The 22,304-nt window shown below is 48.8% G+C and overlaps 1 protein-coding gene across 2 annotated transcripts in view; it reads left to right on the top strand.

Moving 5' to 3' along the window:
* LOC137418116 (uncharacterized) overlaps positions 1-22,304 on the top strand; it is a 60,949-nt gene that overhangs the window by 5,776 nt on the left and 32,869 nt on the right. Inside the window, exon 2 of one of the 2 annotated variants that reach the window (XM_078770716.1) lies at positions 10,054-10,137. The exons of the other annotated variant lie outside the window; for it this stretch is intronic. Coding sequence (XP_078626842.1) covers positions 10,105-10,137 — 33 coding nt within the window. The 5' untranslated portion in view covers positions 10,054-10,104. The remainder of the gene's footprint in view (positions 1-10,053; positions 10,138-22,304) is intronic. 2 annotated transcript variants of the gene reach the window in all.

Below are 22,304 nucleotides of genomic sequence, written 5' to 3'. Positions count from 1 at the left end.
TGCCAAAATCAAGACTCTCTGCTCACCTTCACTCCTTCATTCCTCTTTTCTCCCGCCTCTGGAACAAACTCCCTCACTCTCTTCAATCCCACTCCTCCCTCCAGGTCTTTAAAATGGCTGTTCATCACCATCTCTTATCTTCCCCAATCCAAAACCTTGATCTTTTCTTCCCCCGCTAATTTCACCCCAAATCCACTTTTTTGAGGTGACCTTGTCTTCTTTCCTGGAAGTCCTTGGTGTCCTTGCGTTTTATACCTATCCTGCCTCCCCCCAGGCCCTCTCCCTCCCACACATCTCCCGATGTCCCTGCTCTCAAATGTTGTGTTTGTGTGCTTCCTCCCCTTCTCTCCCTATCTTGTTGACCACTCCCCTTTTTATATACTTTGTTTGCTTGTTTGTTTGATTTGTTTCTTTGATAAATGTTAGCTCTTTCACGAGCCTCGACTCTGTATAAAAAAAAAAGAAGAAAAAAAAAAGATGTAGGGTACCCCTTCATATGAACTTTTCTGGAGCAATACTTGGTTCCTCCTAAGAACACAAAGGTTGTCCAGTATGTATATCAAATTTTTTGGAATGTCCCTTCTTTTCTATAGTTTACCACATGGGACATACCATATAAAGGGGCCTTTTCTATACCCCTGGCATTTTTCCGAATAATTCCCCTTCTTGTAACATGTTAGAATGATAAGGCGGTGCAATAGCCGCTGGATAAAATGGTGGTAAATACTGGAATAATTTTGCATTTACACCTTTAAACCTTCAAATTAAATTGAATCTATATTATAATAGGCGTAGGTGATTCTGTCTGTCTGTCTGTCTGTCTTTTGGACGTCTGTCCGGGGGTGTGGCTTACTCGGTTTGCAGAGTAGCTCCACCCACTCCTCCTTCTCGAATAGCTTTGAGGCCTGTTTAGTTAAGCCCGTGCTGTCTTTATCTCTCACACAGGTTTATTTCAATTCTAATTCGATATATCATTTCATTTTTCGCAGTCGCTAACATGGTTTTAGACTCGGTTGAAAAAAAAACGGGAAGAAAATCCGATGAAAGTTTCCGTTTATAGAACGAAATGAAATCTCAAACGCCTGTAACTTCAAGGCCTTCTTGAATCTCTCTCACGCCTTTATCTCCAATCTAACTCACCATCTGATTTCATTTTTATTAATGGTTTTAGACTCGGTGTCAGCAACGCGGGAAAATGCAGAGATATATTTTTTAAAATACACCATATCACCGCCCAACCGCCAACAACCACCCAATATGTATCATATACCGCCCAACATGACACAGACGGCAACATGTCGACATTATCGCTTTTTCTTTAAACCGAGTGAACCGAGCCGAACCGAATAAACCGAGTGAATTCACCGAGCGAATTTCATCCAATTCCACCGAGTTTCATGAAATTACCGAGAGATATTTCTTCGTTTTTATTTTATTAGTTACCAGCAGAAGTACCCAGCGTTGCCGGGCGGGGGAGGTGGGAAGGGCACGTACACTTTAAACATGTATATACATGTGGGATGTGGGATATATACATGTGGGACAATGGGACGTACGTGTGTGTGTGTGTGTGTGTGTGTGTGTGTGTGTGTGTGTGTGTGAACATGGGCCGGTGTGTGTGTGTAAAGTGTGAGGAGGTATTGGAGAGGAAAATGCAGAGATATATTTTTTAAAATCGTGCCATGATGATAAACGAAAATACACCGCCTAAAATAACAGTCGAGATATATTTAAAATTTGCTTTTTCTTTTCCGTTAAGATATATTACTTTTACTTTTGATGACAGTCGTCACAAAACGACATATATTTCTTCGTTTTTATTTCATTCAACATTATTAGCCGGAAGTAAAATATGTTTCAGGAAATTACCGAGAGATATTTCTTCTTTTTTTTATTAGTTATGTGCGCATACACTTTAAATAGGTTTATGTGAAATCTTTAATTTTCACAATGTAACTTACTTGGCATTTGTCATTTGATGATCACGAGACACTTCCTCTTGAGGATCGTGACAATTCATGCGTTGCGTGGAAACTTCCATTTCCAAAATGAATGTGACGGTCAATGAAGAACACAGACTTGAACAGGATGTAGCAAGAAAACGAAAGACGGGCGAACGAGTCCGTCGACGAACGTCAATGCAGACTTGAGCAGGATGTAGCAAGAACCGCACAGAGACCGCAAGAGATGGGAGAACTGCACAGAATGCTGCTGCAACAACGATGAGGAGGGTTGGAGAGGAGCTAGGGGTTGGAGAGCGAGGTGCTAGGGGTTGGAGAGTGAGGAGCGAGGGGTTGGAGAGTGAGGAGTGAGGGGTTGGAGAGCGAGGAGATAGGGGTTGGAGAGCGAGGAGCTAGGGGTTGGAGAGTGAGGAGCAAGGAGTTGGAGAGTGAGAGCCGATTGGAGCAGAGAGTGAGGGGCGATTGGAGCGGAGAGTGAGGGCCGATTGGAGCAGAGAGGAGTGTGAGGAGGTATTGGAGAGGAGTGTGGGGTATTGGAGAGGATTGTGAGGTGTTGGAGAGGAGTGTGAGGTGTTGGAGAGGAGTGTGAGGGCTTGGAGAGGAGTGTGAGGGCTTGGAGAGGAGTGTGAGGGCTTGGAGAGGAGTGTGAGGGCTTGGAGAGGAGTGTGAGGGCTTGGAGAGGAGTGTGAGGGGTTGTAGAGGAGTGTGAGGGTTTGTAGAGGAGTGTGAGCAGGTATTGGAGAGGAGTGCGAGGAGGTATTGGAGAGGAGTGCGAGGAGGTATTGGAGAGGAGTGCGAGGAGGTATTGGAGAGGAGTGCGAGGAGGTATTGGAGAGGAGTGCGAGGAGGTATTGGGGAGGAGTGCGAGGAGGTATTGGAGAGGAGTGCGAGGAGGTATTGGAGAGGAGTGCGAGGAAGGTGTTGGAGAGGAGTGCGAGGAGGTGTTGGAGAGGAGTGCGAGGAGGTGTTGGAGAGGAGTGCGAGGAGGTGTTGGAGAGGAGTGCGAGGAGGTGTTGGAGAGGAGTGCGAGGAGGTATTGGAGAGGAGTGCGAGGAGGTATTGGAGAGGAGTGCGAGGAGGTATTGGAGAGGAGTGCGAGGAGGTATTGGAGAGGAGTGCGAGGAGGTATTGGAGAGGAGTGCGAGGAGGTATTGGAGAGGAGTGCGAGGAGGTATTGGAGAGGAGTGCGAGGAGGTATTGGAGAGGAGTGCGAGGAGGTATTGGAGAGGAGTGCGAGGAGGTATTGGAGAGGAGTGCGAGGAGGTATTGGAGAGGAGTGCGAGGAGGTATTGGAGAGGAGTGCGAGGAGGTATTGGAGAGGAGTGCGAGGAGGTATTGGAGAGGAGTGCGAGGAGGTATTGGAGAGGAGTGCGAGGAGGTATTGGAGAGGAGTGCGAGGAGGTATTGGAGAGGAGTGCGAGGAGGTATTGGAGAGGAGTGCGAGGAGGTATTGGAGAGGAGTGCGAGGAGGTATTGGAGAGGAGTGCGAGGTGTTGGAGAGGAGTGTGAGGGCTTGGAGAGGAGTGTGAGGGCTTGGAGAGGTGTGAGGGGTTGGAGAGGAGTGTGAGGGATTGGAGAGGAGTTCGAGGAGGTATTGGAGGGGAGTGCGAGGAGGTATTGTAGAGGAGTGCGAGGAGGTATTGTAGAGGAGTGCGAGGAGGTATTGTAGAGGAGTGCGAGGATGTATTGGAGAGGAGTGCGAGGAGGAATTGGAGAGGAGTGCGAGGAGGTATTGGAGAGGAGTGCGAGGAGGTATTGGAGAGGAGTGCGAGGAGGTATTGGAGAGGAGTGCGAGGAGGTATTGGAGAGGAGTGCGAGGAGGTATTGGAGAGGAGTGCGAGGAGGTGTTGGAGAGGAGTGCGAGGAGGTGTTGGAGAGGAGTGCGAGGAGGTGTTGGAGAGGAGTGCGAGGAGGTGTTGGAGAGGAGTGTGAGGAGGTGTTGGTGAGGAGTGTGAGGGCTTGGAGAGGAGTGTGAGGGCTTGGAGAGGAGTGTGAGGGCTTGGAGAGGAGTGTGAGGGCTTGGAGAGGAGTGTGAGGGGTTGTAGAGGAGTGTGAGGGTTTGTAGAGGAGTGTGAGCAGGTATTGGAGAGGAGTGCGAGGAGGTATTGGAGAGGAGTGCGAGGAGGTATTGGAGAGGAGTGCGAGGAGGTATTGGAGAGGAGTGCGAGGAGGTATTGGAGAGGAGTGCGAGGAGGTATTGGGGAGGAGTGCGAGGAGGTATTGGGGAGGAGTGCGAGGAGGTATTGGAGAGGAGTGCGAGGAAGGTGTTGGAGAGGAGTGCGAGGAGGTGTTGGAGAGGAGTGCGAGGAGGTGTTGGAGAGGAGTGCGAGGAGGTGTTGGAGAGGAGTGCGAGGAGGTGTTGGAGAGGAGTGCGAGGAGGTATTGGAGAGGAGTGCGAGGAGGTATTGGAGAGGAGTGCGAGGAGGTATTGGAGAGGAGTGCGAGGAGGTATTGGAGAGGAGTGCGAGGAGGTATTGGAGAGGAGTGCGAGGAGGTATTGGAGAGGAGTGCGAGGAGGTATTGGAGAGGAGTGCGAGGAGGTATTGGAGAGGAGTGCGAGGAGGTATTGGAGAGGAGTGCGAGGAGGTATTGGAGAGGAGTGCGAGGAGGTATTGGAGAGGAGTGCGAGGAGGTATTGGAGAGGAGTGCGAGGAGGTATTGGAGAGGAGTGCGAGGAGGTATTGGAGAGGAGTGCGAGGAGGTATTGGAGAGGAGTGCGAGGAGGTATTGGAGAGGAGTGCGAGGAGGTATTGGAGAGGAGTGCGAGGAGGTATTGGAGAGGAGTGCGAGGAGGTATTGGAGAGGAGTGCGAGGTGTTGGAGAGGAGTGTGAGGGCTTGGAGAGGAGTGTGAGGGCTTGAAGAGGTGTGAGGGGTTGGAGAGGAGTGTGAGGGATTGGAGAGGAGTGCGAGGAGGTATTGGAGGGGAGTGCGAGGAGGTATTGTAGAGGAGTGCGAGGAGGTATTGTAGAGGAGTGCGAGGAGGTATTGTAGAGGAGTGCGAGGATGTATTGGAGAGGAGTGCGAGGAGGTATTGGAGAGGAGTGCGAGGAGGTATTGGAGAGGAGTGCGAGGAGGTATTGGAGAGGAGTGCGAGGAGGTATTGGAGAGGAGTGCGAGGAGGTATTGGAGAGGAGTGCGAGGAGGTATTGGAGAGGAGTGCGAGGAGGTGTTGGAGAGGAGTGCGAGGAGGTGTTGGAGAGGAGTGCGAGGAGGTGTTGGAGAGGAGTGTGAGGAGGTGTTGGTGAGGAGCGATTGGAGAGGTGAGTGAGGCGTGATTGGAGAGGCAGGTGAGGAGCGATTGGAGGGGAGTATGAGGAATTGAAGACGAGTGTGAGGGATTTGAGAGGAGTGTGAGGGATTTGAGAGGAGTGTGAGTGATTGGAGAGGAGTGTGAAGGACTGGAGAGGTGTATGAGGGATTGGAGAGGAGTGTGAGGGATTGGAGAGGAGTATGAAGGATTGGAGAGGAGTGTGAATGGTTGGAGAGGAGTGTGAATGGTTGGAGTGGAGTGTGAGGGGTTGTAGAGGAGTGTGAGGGGTTGTAGAGGAGTGTGAGGGGTTGCAGAGGAGTGTGAGGGGTTGTAGAGGAGTGTGAGGGGTTGTAGAGGTGTGTGAGGGGTTGGAGAGGAATGTGAGGGGTTGGAGAGGAATGTGAGGGGTTGGAGAGGAGTGTGAGGGGTTGGAGAGGAGTGTGAGGGGTTGGAGAGGAGTGTGAGGGGTTGGAGAGGAGTGTGAGGGGTTGGAGAGGAGTGTGAGGGGTTGGAGAGGAGTGTGAGGGGTTGGAGAGGAGTGTGAGGGGTTGGAGAGGAGTGTGAGGGGTTGGAGAGGAGTGTGAGGGGTTGGAGAGGAGTGTGAGGGGTTTGAGAGGAGTGTGAGGGGTTGGAGAGGAGTGTGAGGGGTTGGAGAGGAGTGTGAGGAGGTGTTGGAGAGGGCGAGGGGTTGGAGAGTGAGGAGTAATTGGAGAGGCGAGTGAGGAGCGATTGGAGAGGAGTGAGGAGCGATTGGAGAGGCGGGAGAGGCGATTGGAGAGGCGAGTGAGGCGCGATTGGAGAGGCAAGTGAGGGGCGATTGGAGGGGAGTATGAGGAATTGAAGAGGAGTGTGAGGGATTTGAGAGGAGTGTGAGGGATTGGAGAGGAGTGTGAAGGACTGGAGAGGTGTATGAGGGATTGGAGAGGAGTGTGAGGGATTGGAGAGGAGTGTGAATGGTTGGAGAGGAGTGTGAGGGGTTGTAGAGGAGTGTGAGGGGTTGTAGAGGTGTGTGAGGGGTTGGAGAGGAGGGTGAGGGGTTGGAGAGGAGTGTGGGGTTGTAGAGAAGTGTGAGGGGTTGGAGAGGAGTGTGAGGGGTTGGAGAGGAGTGTGAGGGGTTGGAGAGGAGTGTGAGGGGTTGGAGAGGAGTGTGAGGGGTTGGAGAGGAGTGTGAGGGGTTGGAGAGGAGTGTGAGGAGGTATTGGAGAGGGGTGTGAGGAGGTATTGGAGAGGAGTGTGAGCAGGTATTGGAGAGGAGTGTGAGCAGGTATTGGAGAGGAGTGTGAGGAGGTATTGGAGACGAGTGTGAGGAGGTATTGGAGAGGAGTGTGGGGAGGTATTGGAGAGGAGTATGAGGAGGTATTGGAGATGAGTGTGAGGAGGACTGGCATTGGAGAGGCATGGGGGTGGAGAGGAGTGAGGGGTCACATATTATGGGAAATAAATAAATTGTGTTCATTACACTATTTTAACCATTTTGTAAAATTTAATGTGCAGCATGTAAATCAAGATGTCCAAATGTCACACACGTCCATACCCATGGGATTCCCACGGGTGACTCCGCTAGTAATATTAATAATAAGCATAATTACACATAGATTCAAAATTGATACAAAACAAAAAAAAAGGGGAAAAAACAACTTGCAATGCGTTTCGGAGGACCTCCGCCGAAACCCTGAGACTGGCTCACTGAACCCCTGTGGTTCGGTCGAACCCAGGTTAAGAACCATGGCCATAGGAGGAGAGTTTGGTGAGCAGAGCTGGGTGCCAGACCGTATCGAAGGCATGTGATATGTCAAGGGAGATATCTCTGATTTCCTGTTTGGAATTGAGGACCTCCATCCATTGTTGAGACAGCAGAAGCAGCATGTCCAGAGTAGAGTGACCTGGTCTGAAACCAAATTGATGATCAGAGATCAAGCCATTGGAGAAGAGGAAAGATTTCATATCAGAAGCAATGATGGATTCCATGACTTTGCTGATAATTGGGAGAAGGCTGATTGGTCTGTAGTTGCAAGGATCTGTTTTTGCACCTTTTTGTGTCAAGGGTTAATGTTTGCTGATTTCCAAGATATTGGCAGATGACCTTGAGAAAAAGAGAGGTTGAAAAGAACAGAGAGAGGGTGAGATAGAGCGGCAGAGCAGGATTTTAGGACCCGTGGTCTGATGCCATCTGGTCCAGTTGCAGAATCAGTCGAGGTTTGACAAAAACTTCTCCACCTTGTCTGGAGAGAAGGACACAGTGTCCAGGAGCAGTTGGGTTCGACTGGGAAAGGTGGGAACAGAGAGAGATGGCTTTGGGACACAAGATTTTGAGGCAAACACAGAGTTGAGGCATTCGGCTTTGTCATGTGCGGTGTCAACTGTGTAGCCATTTAAGTTAAGGGAGGGGATGGAAGGGAACAAACACCAGAAACGGATTTGACCAGACGCCACCAGGATTTGGAGGAAGGAGACAGGTTTGAGAGTTCAAACTTGAGTGTGGGGAGATAGTGCTTCCTGGCACTCCTGAGGGTAGACACACACTTGTTCCAAGCTTGGTGGAAGAACTGAGATTGCCTTCAGTTGGATTTGCCTTCCAAGAGGCAAAGGCAAGTTGTTTCAGGGCAAATGCCTCGCCGCAAGATTTAGCATACCATGGATGGGAGGAAGGGTGAGACAACTGAAGACAAGATGGGATAAATCTGCATGAGAGAGAGAGCAGTTTGCATTGGAAGAATTCCCAGGAAGAATTGATGTCAGAGGCAGTAGAGATGGGAGACCAGTCCAGGTGATTGATGGCTGCTTTCAAACCGTGCCATTCAGCCTGAGTGAAATGCCAGACTCGTCGGCGGTGAGGAGGCTCTCTGAGAATGGTCACAGAGATGTCCACTTTAACAAGCACATGATCAGAAGAACCGATTGGAGAAGAAGAAAAGCAGCAGACATTTGCAGGGAAGTTTGTCACAACAAAGTCTGGAAGAGAAGATACTCCATTGACTGAGATCCGGTTCGGGAAATTGACAGATTGTGTCAGTCCCACTGAGTTGCAGAAGTCCTTTGCTGAGGTGCCATGGCTGGTGCGAGAGGAACCCACACCCAGCCAGCTGGCATGATGACAGTTGAAGTCGTCACATATGAGGAAGAGAGAGTTTGGATGAGTTGATAGAAGTTGGTCCATGTTGTCCGACAGCAAAATGTAAATGGAGTCATCACTGTTTGGAGGACGGTACAGAACACATATGAACAAAAGGTGGGAGCGGAGAGGAAGCCGCAGCCAGAGGTACTCCTGGGGTTGGGGTGGACAGAGGGCAGTGCAAGGAGAGTGAGGAAGAGAGTTTTTGATAAAGATAGCCACCCCACCACCAGGACGAGGCTCAGGTCTATCATACCGGAGGAAGGAGTAACCAGGAAGAGATATTCAGGAATCAGAGACATCTTGAAGGAGGAAAGTTTCTGTTAAGCAGATCAAGTCTGGATTGTCAGAAGCAACCTGAATGGAGAGATCAATCAGGTTTGAGCGAAGGCCCCAGATGTTTGCGGTCCATACCGTTAATGAGGAGAGAGGAGGAGCATCGGGTGCCGGACAAGGGAGGGGAGGGGTAGGGTCAGATGAAGGATGAGAGGCGGAGGTAGGGAGAGCAGTTGATAGTGTGTCAGAGATTGCAGAAGTTACAAGAAAGGGAAGGATGAGGAGGACGAAAGGTTTGATGGTGATGGGAGGAGGCACAGTGAAGGGTTGTTTGAGGGGGTGGGGGGGAGCAGTAAGTAGAAGGTTGGGGGACATGGAGGTATGAGATAGAAGGGAGACGAAGTGGGGAGGAGGCAGCTTTGAAGAGGAGGTGGGAGGGGGGAGAGTTGGAGAGGGATGGTTGGGGGGGAGATTTGAAGGGGAGGGTTTGGGGGGAGTTTTGAATGGAGGGGAGAGTTTAGGAGGGGAGGGGCAAGGGGGGAGTTTAGGAGGGGAGGGGCAAGGGGTGAGATTTGGAGGTAGGGGCTAGGGGGGAGTTTCAAAAGTGGATGATTAATGAAAGATGAACATTTATAACAATTTGGGTTCATTGTGATTTTCAAGATAGCGATCCATTTAAGAACGATGTAGTAGGGGAGCTGCCAATAGAGTTCGTGACCATTTTCCCGTGATCAAGGTTTGAAGGTTGATTTTGAAAGATAAAAATATATATAAAAAAATAAGCTTGGGTACCTTTTTTTAAAATGCGGGCTAACTCGGCCAGAGGACAAAATCCAAGATGTCCGCCAAAACCGCGAAATCGGGCATATTTCCGCCTACGTGAATGCTACATATACATATTGGGTGTCCATATGTGGGTTTTTCTGGGCCCAGATCTTGCATCTTACATCAGTCAAGTGATATTGTGACTTAAAATGATATTAAATGATTAATGTTGACCAAAATCCAAGATGGCCGCTGCAAAAAACCATGTATTGTTTATGTTCATAATTGTGCATACCATAGATTCATCGCTGGCATCTAAATACAGTTTTACATGACTAGTGTTTTCATTTATAACCTTATTGTTACTATGAATGACTTTTTGAGCAGGTAACGAACCAAGATTGCTGCCTTATCTACAAGATGGTTTGATTAAGTTTCACAGGTATTTGTTCACAGGTAGTTGTTAGTATTAATTTCCAGGGAGTACCAGGGTGGACAATGGATCAAGGCATTACAGTTAAGTATATTCAACTAATAATAGTTAAAATATTAGTTAAGTCCCTTTCTTTAAGAGATAAAGATCTGTCCTGTTCAATATTTAAGTTCAGTTAAGTATTAACATCATTCATATCATGCTGTCTGATGTACGGTATGTACAGTAAGTAATAGGTTTTATTTTTCATTGCAGAGTATACCATGGCGACACCACCCATTCAAGGAAAGAAGAGAAAGAGTGAAGATGAGGACCAGCCTCCAGGACTATCAAGCTCCAGTGAGTGTATCCTCTGTCATAAGCATTGTGATGAGGAAAAGAGTAGCTTAAGCCCAGAAGCCTGGCAGCATCTCCAACAACAAGCAGAACGATGGAGAGGATTGGACAAATACGGTCAAGTCTTTGATGCAGTGCCATGGCACAATGGACCAGCTGGAATATATTTCCACAAACTGTGTAAAGTTCAACTGGCCAGTAACTATAAATTGGAGCAGGCACTAAAGCGACAAAAGAAATGTTTTGAAACAGAAATCTCTCGCAGCGATGATGTAGCTGACGAAGCACCTGGATCATCTTGCGCTCAGAGACAATCACGATCACAAACCGGTATTATACAAGACAAACATTTGTGTATTTGGTGTATGAAGGGAGAAGACCTGAAACACCCTGGACGGGACAAGTGGCACATCATGCAACAAATGGATGCATGGCATGTCTTCAAAGGTCACACAGTCCATCTGGACGACGAGAATATGCGGGATCACATTTTGACACTGATTGATTCCACGTCAGATCCATTTGCCACAGAGATCCGCTACCATCGGTCATGTTGAACGAAATACATCAAAGTCCATGATTATAATGATCAACATTTGCACATGCACAATGTACGACTGGCAGAAGTACGTCAAATGTTTTTCAAACATGTGCGCACTGTAATTTTTGAAAGACATGAACTCCGAACACGACAAAGCCTTCTACAAGACTACACGCAAATGCTGGTGAACTTTGGCATGACTGTGAACACTGTGAAGTCTAGCACAATAAAATCTATGCTCCAAACGGAATTCAGCGACCAAATTGGTTTCCACGAAAGAGTTACAAAAAACAAGAGCTCAATGGTTTTTGACACGTCAGCTGGTGGAACATACATAGAAGCTGCTGTAAATTGCCTAGGTGCAACTGATGACCAACTCGTCTCAATTGTAGCGCAACGAATTAGAGCTGAAGCAGCAAAAGTATCGCCAATGATCTGGCCACCTCACATTGACGATTTACTCAATGAGGACGAAACAAGCAGCCTACTGAAACAGCTCATTTCCCGTCTAAAGTCTTCAAAACCTCAGCGTGACCTTGATATGGAGGATGACGACTCTGCAGTTATCGCTTTGACTGCCTTGCTCTCTTCATATATGACAGGCAAACGAACTTCATTTGGAACAAGGTTGTCTGTTATGATACACGGACTAACCAGAAGCCGGGAACTTGTCGAGTTATTGAAAAAATTCTCAATTGGGATCAGCTACAAAGACGTGCTACATCTCTATGATGCTTGGGCCAAGTACGATATTGAGCAGAACAAAGCATGTCCAGAGGAGCTTGCACTGGGTATGCCAGGGACAGCAGTAATGGACAATGATGACTTTTCTGAGGACACGCTAACTGGCGCGAACACTTCACACCGTACAAATGTTATGTTTGTCCAGCCACTTGATTTGGTTCATGCTCCAGAGGAATCGGCCCCAGAATGAACAATTCCCAAGTCTAAAGAAATGAAGCATCTTTGCATCGATCAGCATAAAGTCCATCCTTACAAGACTGTCCAGCGTGGAGCTCCAAGTATGCGAACAGGTGTTGACATTACTCCTTCAGATACTAAAGTCCAGAGGCAGCGAGGACTCATTCATGCCATGGCACGTCTAGATGAGACTCATACACCACCTGCACCATGCAGTCAAACAGTTGGGGGATTTGCAGGTTTCCAGTCAACAGTTCAGCCGCATGTTGTCAAAAGCAAGCCGTATTACTTCTTGACTTTTCCAAATCCTCCTGGAAAATCTCAGCAGGTGCTTGATCATATGACGCTGTACACCATACGGTACATATACAAGGACAAACAAAGTACCACTCTGTGTGATGCTCGGGCCAGGAAGTGGCGACAAATGAAAAGGAAATCAATACTGCGGCTTCCACCAGACAAAGAATCCCACGATTTGAAAGTCAAGAGAGTGAACTATCAAACCTACGTGTTGCTCAACTACGAAAAACCTGATGCGCCACCGTCTCCTTTATCTCATGGCTGGCATCTCGAGGAAGGCATGTGTCTTCCATTGAGGTACATTCACCCAGCACTCCCAGAAAAACTAACTCAGGCTTTGGAAAGCAGCCCAACTATGGATGATCCAGTCAAGTCTGGGTCCGAGACGGACGATTCGGACAGTGAATAACAATTTAAATCTATCCAACACAAACAAACTGTTATAACAACTATTGTCATTTTCAACCCTACCGTATATGCTACTTGTGCAATGTGTATCACTGCTTGTAAATGTAATGTCATGTCACTGTAAATATAATAAAACAAAATAGAGAAAGATAAATTCTTTCTTACTGATTGCAAATGAAAACCTTGAACATTGTGTCAAATAAAAGACGTTGCAATAGATACAATGTACAGTAGCCATAACTGCTTATCTAACGGGCGAGAGGCAGCCATCTTGGCTCGTTACCTGCTCAAAAAGTCATTCATAGTAACAGTAAGGTTATAAATGAAAACACTAGTCATGTAAAACTGTATTTAGACGCCAGCGATGAATCTATGGTATGCACAATTATGAACACTAGGACGTGCCCGTACGTGGGTGCCCATTCCTTGGTGCGGCCCGCGTGCCCGTACTATATATATATCTAAAATTATATCCCCCCCCCCTCTATTTACATGAAATGGTTTGGTCCATTCGCAAAGCCAAAGCGAACGGCTTGCGAGTACGGTGACAACCCCCCCCCCCCCCCTCTATTTACATGAAATGGTTTGGTCCAAAGCGAACGGCTTGCGAGTACGGTGACAATCCCCCCCCCCCCTCTATTTACATGAAATGGTTTGGTCCAAAGCGAACGGCTTGCGAGTACGGTGACAATCCCCCCCCCCCCCCCCTCTATTTACATGAAATGGTTTGGTTCAAAGCGAACGGCTTGCGGAGTTTGGTAAAGAAATCGCCATAGCTCGGTAACTACTTCTCCGATTAATATGAAACCTTGAAAAGGCACATCCTCGGGTCCCCAGCAATATACCTGGCAAGTTTCAAGTATATCGGACCGGTAGTTGTCGAGAAACAGCGGTCACAGACAAACACACAGACACACAGACATTCACACAGAGATTACTGGAATTATAGATAGATATACAATACATGGTTTTTTGCAGTGGCCATCTTGGATTTTGGTCAACATTAATCATTTAATATCATTTTAAGTCACAATATCACTTGACTGATGTAAGATGCAAGATCTGGGCCCAGAAAAACCCACATATGGACACCCAATATGTATATGTAGCATTCACGTAGGCGGAAATATGCCCGATTTCGCGGTTTTGGCGGACATCTTGGATTTTGTCCTCTGGCCGAGTTAGCCCGCATTTTAAAAAAAGATACCCAAGCTTATTTTTTTATATATATTTTTATCTTTCAAAATCAACCTTCAAACCTTGATCACGGGAAAATGGTCACGAACTCTATTGGGAGCTCCCCTACTAATGGAGGGGTGGAATGAATGTAAATTTAACGCATGTAGTGAGAAAGAATTGTAAGAGATTGAATATTTTTTTGAAGTGGATTGAGTTGAAGAGGGAATTGAAAAAAGCCTTTTAAATAGGAAGAAAAACAGCGTGTTTTAATATACCACTGAATAAAACACTGCAGGGGAAAGTTTAAAAATATTGTTACGAATTTGGTAGAGCAATATGTAGAGCAGAGTAGATCTGAGTAGGTAACATGCTTCGACTGTCGCGATAGGGCATCTACCTGTAATAAGTCATGTGTAGGCGTTTTGTCGGCTAAGATGTACGATTGTGAATCTACCAGGAGATTCGTGTGTTAATTAGTGTAGGGAATAATGAGTAGAGCCCTTGTATGTCTCACCTGGTCGCCAAACCTTTGTCCATTTTGGCACTGCACACCACTTAAACATTAGTTAGGACCTTTAGTACAACACTAAATGACGCCTTCCCCCCTGACATGACTTAGGCAGAAATCAGGCTACAACACCGCCACAATTGGCCGCCACCATTTTCGCCTCCGAGAGGCCTACCCACCTCGCATAGCACGTGCTATAACACAAGGACCACAGAGTAGGGGACGAGAGTTGGAGTGACGCAGTGGGCATGCACAGGGGCGAGTCGGTGGAGGCTCTGATTGGCAGAGCAGTGCACCAATGGTGACGTCACCGGTGAGAGATATTAACGAGGGCCGGATGCCATTTCGAGACCAGAGTGAGGAGTGCAGATCTGATCAGGAGTTCGTTTTGAGGTGCGATCCTGACAGTCGAGTTCAACACGAGTTGAGTGGAGAGAACGCCAGGCAGTTCGTTTGAGGTGCGTACGGGCAGAGTTGGCAGTTGATCCAGAGCAGTTGGATTCCTGGCAGTTCGCAGTTCAGCGCAGTTGATCCCGAGCAGTTGGATTCCTGGCAGTGCAGTGCAGAGCCCGAGTCCATTTTGAGCAGTTGGGTTTGAGACACGGCAAGACTTTGGGTCCGGTCGACCTCTTGTGGAGCCGCTGGCCTGAGTGGGACGAATGGGGCTAGGAGCGAGGCCTTGAGGGACTTGGAGCGAAGGACCTCGTGGTGTGTGGTCGGGGCCGAATGGAGCCGCGTGTTGGACAGCAGCCAAGGAAGATGACAAGACAAGCTAAGCCGAGCTCCGCGTGTACATTTTACAAGACGTGTTTCTTTCTTTAATTCATCTCTCTCGTCTCGTGTTTGATATCTGGTGTGTGTGGGATCCCAATTTAGTTACCTTCGGTTTATCGTCACATTTTCCTGTTCCTGCCTGTTATTCAATAAACCCTTATATTATTTTTAGCCGCGTCGCTGACGCTGCTCATAGAGTGCCCTCTGTTGTTGTTTTTGTTCTTCTTCTTGTTCTTGCAGAGAAGACAAAACCTCAAAGCTCCACACAATCTGGGAACCATAGCTCCACCCATTCTGGGAGAGGCTTCATATAAACAAATATCCACCATTTTATTAACTCGCATAGCTTTGAGGCCTGTTTTGTAGGCCCGTGGTGTCTTGCTCTCTCACACAGTTTTATTTCAAATCAAATTCGATATATCATTTCATTTTTCACAGTCGCTAACATAGTTTTAGACTCGGTTGAAAAAAAACGGGAAGAAAATCCGATGAAAGTTGCCCTTTATAGAACGAAATGAATTCTCAAAGGCCTGTAACTTCAAGTCCATTGAGATATTTTTTTTTTAAATCGCGGCATGGTCAGTCATACACCGCCCGAAATAACAGACGGGAAAATGCCGAGATATATTAAAAATTCGTCCATTTGATGACAATCGTCACGATGAAATATTTAATTTATATGTCGTCACAATAATGTGGAGAGAGGAGCATAGCTTCGTTCACGTGTCGCTACACACGGGAAATTGCCAAGATATATATTTTTTAATTCGCGGCATGGTCGCGGCATGGTCATGGCATGGAAAAATAACATCAAGTAATCGAATCAATAGGAATGTCCTGTGCCTATAACATCGACGTTATAGGCACAGCTGCATCTAGGCATTGTGTAACATCAACGTGGATTTTGTTTTAATTAAAACTTTTTGCTCTTGTTTTGCATATTGTTGCGGATATGAGGACTGTTTTTTTTTATTGTGTGCTTTATTATTATTATTATTGGTTATTCTGCGCCTCCTGCCTCCGGAGCTGTGTAAAGGTCAAAAGGGCGTCCCATAATTAGTCCACAAGCATACACGTCAGCCAATCATAGAATACCCCTGTTCGATAGTTATATCTTATTCTGTGTTTTAGGGTAAGGCTGTGTCTCCCATTAATAGAAGTACTCCATTGCACCAAGTGAAAGAGATAGATTCCCTTCATTACCATTCCCAAAACCTCCATTCCCCCTTTTCGTCAATTGCCAACTGCATTTTGGGCAGTTTTCCCTTCATCCGCCATTGACCACGAGGCAGGGTTGGGGAAGAAAGGCGGGTCCCCACCTCGTCATAGAAGGGAGGAATGAACCAGCCCTTGCCGACCAACCCAGAACGAGGGGTTGGCTTTAGAGGGCGGAGAGAGAATGTTTTGGGGAGGTTCACAAAGGGTCAAGGGTGGGGCTTATATAACCCGAGGCAGAGGCCCCCGGAGAGAGTCGAGGAGGGAGGAGATCAGAAGACAGAAAGGCCTTGAGTTGGACTAAGCAAGAGAGGAAGTTGTTGGACTGGGTGGGACTAAGAAAGAGAGAGAAAGAGTCCTGAAACTTGTGAGGGAAGGAGAGAGAACCCGTCACACCAACCCCCCACCAGCCGCGTTGGCTCCACCAAGCGTTCACCTCCACCAAGGCTCCACCAAGCTCCACGTTGGCTCCACCAAGCGTTCACCTCCACCAAGGCTCCAACAAGTGTTCACCTCCACCAAGCTCCACGTTGGCTCCACCAAGCGTTCACCTCCACCAAGGCCCCACCAAGCTCCGCGTTGGCTCCACCAAGCGTTCACCTCCACCAATGCTCCACCAAGCTCCGCATTGGCTCCACCACGCGTTCACCTCCAACAAGGCTCCACCAAGCTCTGCATTGGCTCCACCAAGCTTTCACCTCCAGCCATCCACCTCCTGCGATTCCTGTCATCATTCCCCGCGTGAGTCTGTCTTTTGTTTGTTCTGTCCTGGGTTAATTAAGACTGTAGGTAAGCTAGTATTTTCACTGTGTCACCTGCGTCTTATGTGCTGTAAGTAAACGTGACTGCTTTCTTTTTGCTTATGTGTGTAAATAGTAAATAAATTTAGTAGTATTTCCAAACCTTTCTTTGCCTTCGTCTGCCTCTTTGCATTCGTCGTTTTAGTCTTTTCCCTCATTGAGCAGCCGCGGTGCGATCCGGCCAACGTTTGGGTGGAATCGGGTTCTAATCAGGGAATAACTGTTCGGTCGCGGTAATACCAACCGCTCGGAAAAAAAAAACCTTTAACCGCGTCCGCAACAATTGGTGTCGAGGAGTGGGATACGAGGCCCGAAGCGCGCTTAACGCGCTCAAAATTACAAGCAGCTGGAAATTTGTTCTGTGTTGTTGTAAAGGAAAACCCGAATTTTGAAATCGCACCATGGCTGGTCAAGGCGATCGGATGTCGGTGGGTGAGCTAGAGATAGACAGGGTGGAATCGACCCAGGACCTCGGGGAAATGTATATGGAGGATGTGGTTGAGGGGGTAACAGACATGCAAAATGGCGCTCTCGCGCACGAGGTATCAGGCGCGCAAAATGGCGCCTTTGTGCACGCGGTTACAGCGGCACCAAATCTAGCCACGCCCGTGACCGTAGCAGCGCCGCTGGGGAATTCGGACCTTTTTATGTTACAAATGGGAGCCCTTATGGACAGGCTAGAAGCAAAAATGGATGCTCAGGGTGAGCGAATGGGACAAATGGGGAACCGGATGGATGCTCAGGGTGAGCGATTGGAGGGCCAAATGGGGGTAATGAGGGACGAATTGAGGGCTGATAGTGAGCGATTGGGGGGAGAAATGGGGGGCAAAATGGGAGAAATGGGGGGCAAAATGGGAGAAATGGGGGAACGGCTAGAAGCTAAATTTGAGGGGTTAGACAACGGGATAAAAGAGGTAAAGAATGGGTTAACGGGGGTGGAAAATAGAATGGCTGCCCAGGAGAATCAGTTAGAGGGGGTGAAAAATGGGTTAATGGGGTTAGAAAATAGGATGGAAGACAAATTGCGGGAAATAGGGGAGCAATCCACCTGGGAAATCGAACAGATGGGGAACCAGATGGAGGAGATGAAGGAGGGGATATGACGAGGTGTAAGTGAGGAGGTCTCGGGGGTACGCGAGGAGGTAAAGCGAAGCGAAAAGCGTATCGAGAAAGAGGTGAGGAATAATACGGCTAGGTTACAGGGGGGCATAGAGGGTCTGACGAAGGGAGTAGAACAGCTGACAGTGGTACAAAAGGAACTAGTGGACCAGGTGGAAAAGAACACGGCAATAATCGGGGGGTTAAAAGTGACACAAAAAGACATTAAGAACGAATTAATAGCGACACAAAAGGAATGTCAGATGGTACATGAGGCGTTGACGAAGAAGTTGGAGGAGCTGACAGAAGTAATGGAGACAAAGGACAGAGAGGTAAGGACGCACATAGAAACGGTTAAAGTGGCGTTAGAGGAAGAGATAGAGGGGGCGCACAGGGAGATGAAGGAGGTAAAGGAAAAATTAGAGGAGGTGGAAGAAGGGGTGAGTGAAATTAAGAAGAGACGAAGGGAAACTAAAAAGGAAATAAAGGAGGAGGTGATGGAATTGGTACAAGGTCTGTGCTCGAATCGTGATGAGGTGCTCACTAACCAAATAAAGAGTTTGCAGTTGGCAAAGGAGGTGCGGAGACGAGGTGCCAAGGTGAGTGGCAATATACGAGGAAATGTACATGATGTGAGGGGAGCTTCAGTCGGATTGGGGATTGGTTTGGATCCGGGTGTTCCTGAAAGGCCGTTGGTGAAGTGTGCGACAGGTCTGGTGTGCGAAAGAGGAGGCGAGCGAGAATGTCCGACTCTGGGGTGTGTGAGGAAAAAGTACGCGCCAAGGAGTGAGTGTGCTGTCGAGAGTGAGTTGGTCGAAGCGCGTGTGCGAGGGGGTACATGGAAGCACGGTGTGGTAAGTGTTATGGAGGAAGTAACGAAAGAGTGTGCGCAAGAGGATGCACGAGAAAGGTGTGTAACGGACAGGTGCATGGGGAAAGAGTGCGCTGTCAAGAGTAAGGGGGAACGCACGCCTGTGGTGAGTGTTACAGAGGGTGTAACGGGAGAGTGTGCGCAAGAGTGTGCACGAGAAAGGTGTGTAACGGACAGGTGCATGAGGAAAGAGTGCGCTGTCGAGAGTAAGGGTGAGTGCGCGACCGAGAGTGGAGGTGAGAGTAGTGAGAGTGGCACGGAGCGTGAGTTAGTTGTGACAGGTGAGCGAGGATGTACACCTGGCATGGAAGGATGCACACCTGGAATGGTAGAGCGTGTGTGGGAATGCACACTTGAGTTGGTCGTGAGGCATGTGGTTGGGTGTGCGAGTGAGAGCACACCTGTGATTGTCACAGAGGAGGTGACCGAGGAAGGGGCGCGAAGAGGTGTGTTGGTGAGGTGTGCGAGCGATGAATGTGTGCCAAGGTGTTCGGTGGTCAGGTGTGTGACCAAGTCTGTGAGCGGAATGAGTGTACCTGGGTGTGTAAGAGAAGGTGCAATGACCAAGGACAGGGAAACGGCTGGATGTATGAGCAAGAAAGGGGTAACGTATGCGTGTAAGCATGCAGGTGAGGCATCGACGGTAACCGGGTTAGCGGTTAGAGCGACTTATAGCCGAATCGGGCCCTCGGTGCACGTCGGGCAGCTTCGCGTGCCGCGAGAACCAGCGGGGATCCGAGCCACGGCGGGTTTGAAAGGACCGCCGTATGTGATCCACGCTGGGCCGCGTTTCGAACGGCCGCGTCCGTGCTCCGCTAGGCGGAACGGGCAGCCCGATAGGAAGGGTCGTCATGGCGACCACTTTTTGTTGAGACGTTCCGGCAGGTCGAGATCGGGACATTGGATGGCTCCATGCCGAGGTGGTGCGTGGGATCTCGGCCCGGGTAAGCCCCCGTCCCTGCCCCGAATGCGGGACGCATCCAGCCGCCGGCACCAAAGAACCCGCGTTCATTGCTCGGCTGTACGAAGCCGGGCTGTTGACGTGAATTGGCGCACCGAGAGGATCTAATAAGTAGACGGGTGATGAGGTTAGTGTTTTGGACCCAAAATTAGAAAAAGGCAAAATTTGATGATTGGTACGGTGATTGGCAGATGATTGGCAAAATTTTTGATTGGTTGATATTTGGTGAGCAAAATTGATAGTGGGACCTCCCCGATGTGGTGGGATGGCAATCCACCATCCCTCACAGACGGGGGGCAAAGGAGCACTAGATTATGGGGTTGATGGCAGTGAAAACTAGCCCGGGTGGGTTAGGATATTGTGTGTAGGGATCTAGCGAAGATGACCTTAGGTGACGTTAAGGTTAGGTAGTGACAAGGATACCTGTAGTGGGGACGCAGGTAGATTAGTGTGGATTATAATGACGTGGTATGTGCTTAGCTTAAAGGGAAGACGGGGAGCACTAAGTTAGCAGGGCAACAGGTAGTTCAGATGATGCCGTGTGAGTGTTGGAGGAGTATTCAGAAGTGTATTGTGAAAAGTGTGTGAGGAACAGGTGTGACTGAACAGGTGTGATTGCACAGGTGTGCAACTGAACAGGTGAATGGAGCAGTGTATGAGGGAGTGATAGTGATGAGTCGTGCTGACCAAATGGTCCAGGGAGAAGGAGGGTGCAGGTGGCACCAGGTGTGATTGCACCGGTGTGCAACAACAGGTATGAGGAACAGGTGTATGTGGCTATGTGGAATAAATGGTAGTGTGGAATATCTGGAGTATTGGAATGGATGGTCGTGGAGTGAGTATGGGTGAAACAATGGAGTGGAGTGGATGGTGCGGAGGTGTGAATGGGGGAAGAGTGGACCCCCATCACGGATACCCGGGGCGGGTAGTGTAAGTGTTAGGTAGAGGGTATAGGTAAATTCTGGTTGGATATTGGCATCTGTGGTGCGGGTGGAAGAATGGTGATTGGATGGGTGCATTAGTGTTGTGGAAATGGCTGGGCGTGCAGCCTGTTAGTGTGTGTAGTTGGATTTGGCACTCCACCACTGTGAGGATGTCGGCCAGGTGAGGCCGCAGGTGGGCTCTGGGAGCCGGTAGTTGTGGATGGGGCCCGAGGATCCGGAGGACGGACCCGGGTAGCCCAGTGCCAGAGGGCACCAAGGGGTGACAGAGCCAGGAGGGGCCTTCCCCAGTTAGATAGGTTAGGGTGAGGAGCAGGTAAGCTCGGGAGGCAACTGCAGTGTTGGAGGTGTGCAGGTGGGTAGACCTGCTGGGAGAGCTACACGTCACAGCCCAGAAATTGTGCAAGGGCACCGGGAGATGAATCGGGGGAGTGAGACCCCAAATTGATGAAGCACCACAGTTTGGTCAATGGGAATTGGTTTTTAGAACCCATAGTGTAAGTTGGCCAATGGATTGGCAGGGAGAGACCCCGGGTAGTGTTAAGTGTGTTAATGTCATTTAGAGGATAGTTAGGATTAGGAAGTCTCCTCGCACCATCTGCATCCACTCACCTGAGGTGACAGGTACTCCACACCATGCCATGTTTTGATTATTTTTTACTGTGCAAATGTTTGGAATGTGAGACGCATCATGACGTGGGTGTGACATTGTGCTTGATGTACCATCTCTTCCTCCTTATGAGGATTGATGACGAATTGGGTGATGGCAAATTTTGGATAGAGGAATTGTGGTGACGAATTTGGTATAGAGGAAATATGGGGAGACGTGACAGTAGCGACGGATTGGTAATGTGTAGATTTTGTACATATGGGGTAAGGGCAAGGGTAGTGTAGGTGACAGGGGGGTGACGTACGGTAGGGACAAGCTTTCTCACTTCGCTCTCCGTACGCATTTCGCCTTGCATTGCCTTATTGATGTGTACCCTTGTGACCTTACCCCTCGCTCATTTGTCTCTTTTGTCTCCCACATGACCTGTGCGCCATTGGGCGCCGAGGGGAGCGTGCGTGAGGCGGCCATTGTGCGCCCGGCACTCTCAGAACCAGCTGTCTGCATCGATGCACCACATTATGGACCACATGTCTGTGGCCGAGCACCACTTATGGACCCCATGGGTTGGGGCATGGCCCCTCTGCTGGAACCGGCCATGAGGGCCCAAAATCTTGCTGGCGGACCTTGGCCACAGGGCACCGATGCCCCACAGGTGAACCACACGTAGTCGGCCCTGTGGGCCATAAATAAAGAAAATAAAATGGACACGTTGGGCACACTTTATTGCAAATAGGCCGCCAGTAAGAAAATGAGAGAGAATGACAACAACTGGAAGACATAATAATAGCCAGCAGAGGGAGCCGAAGAGCAAGAGATCACCTGCAGGGTTAGGGGTTGTTGGTTTTATTTTCTTGAACAATGGTGACTGCACCGATTGGTGCTTGGGTGTGTATTGGTGTGTTTTTGGGTGCTTTAATGGTGCATTGATGCAGAGCAGACTGTCTTCCCCCCCAGAAAGAACAATTACAGGTCCTGGGTTAGTCTTGTAAATAAAAGCAGAGTCATTGTAAATAATGCTCCCCACCGTCAATGTATAGTTTGAA

Source organism: Myxine glutinosa, chromosome 1 (assembly GCF_964187855.1).
Source record: "Myxine glutinosa chromosome 1, kmMyxGlut1.1, whole genome shotgun sequence".
NCBI lineage: Eukaryota > Metazoa > Chordata > Myxini > Myxiniformes > Myxinidae > Myxine > Myxine glutinosa.
The sequence above is the reverse complement of the archived record's forward strand: the minus strand, read 5'-3'. Positions and strand labels throughout refer to the sequence as shown.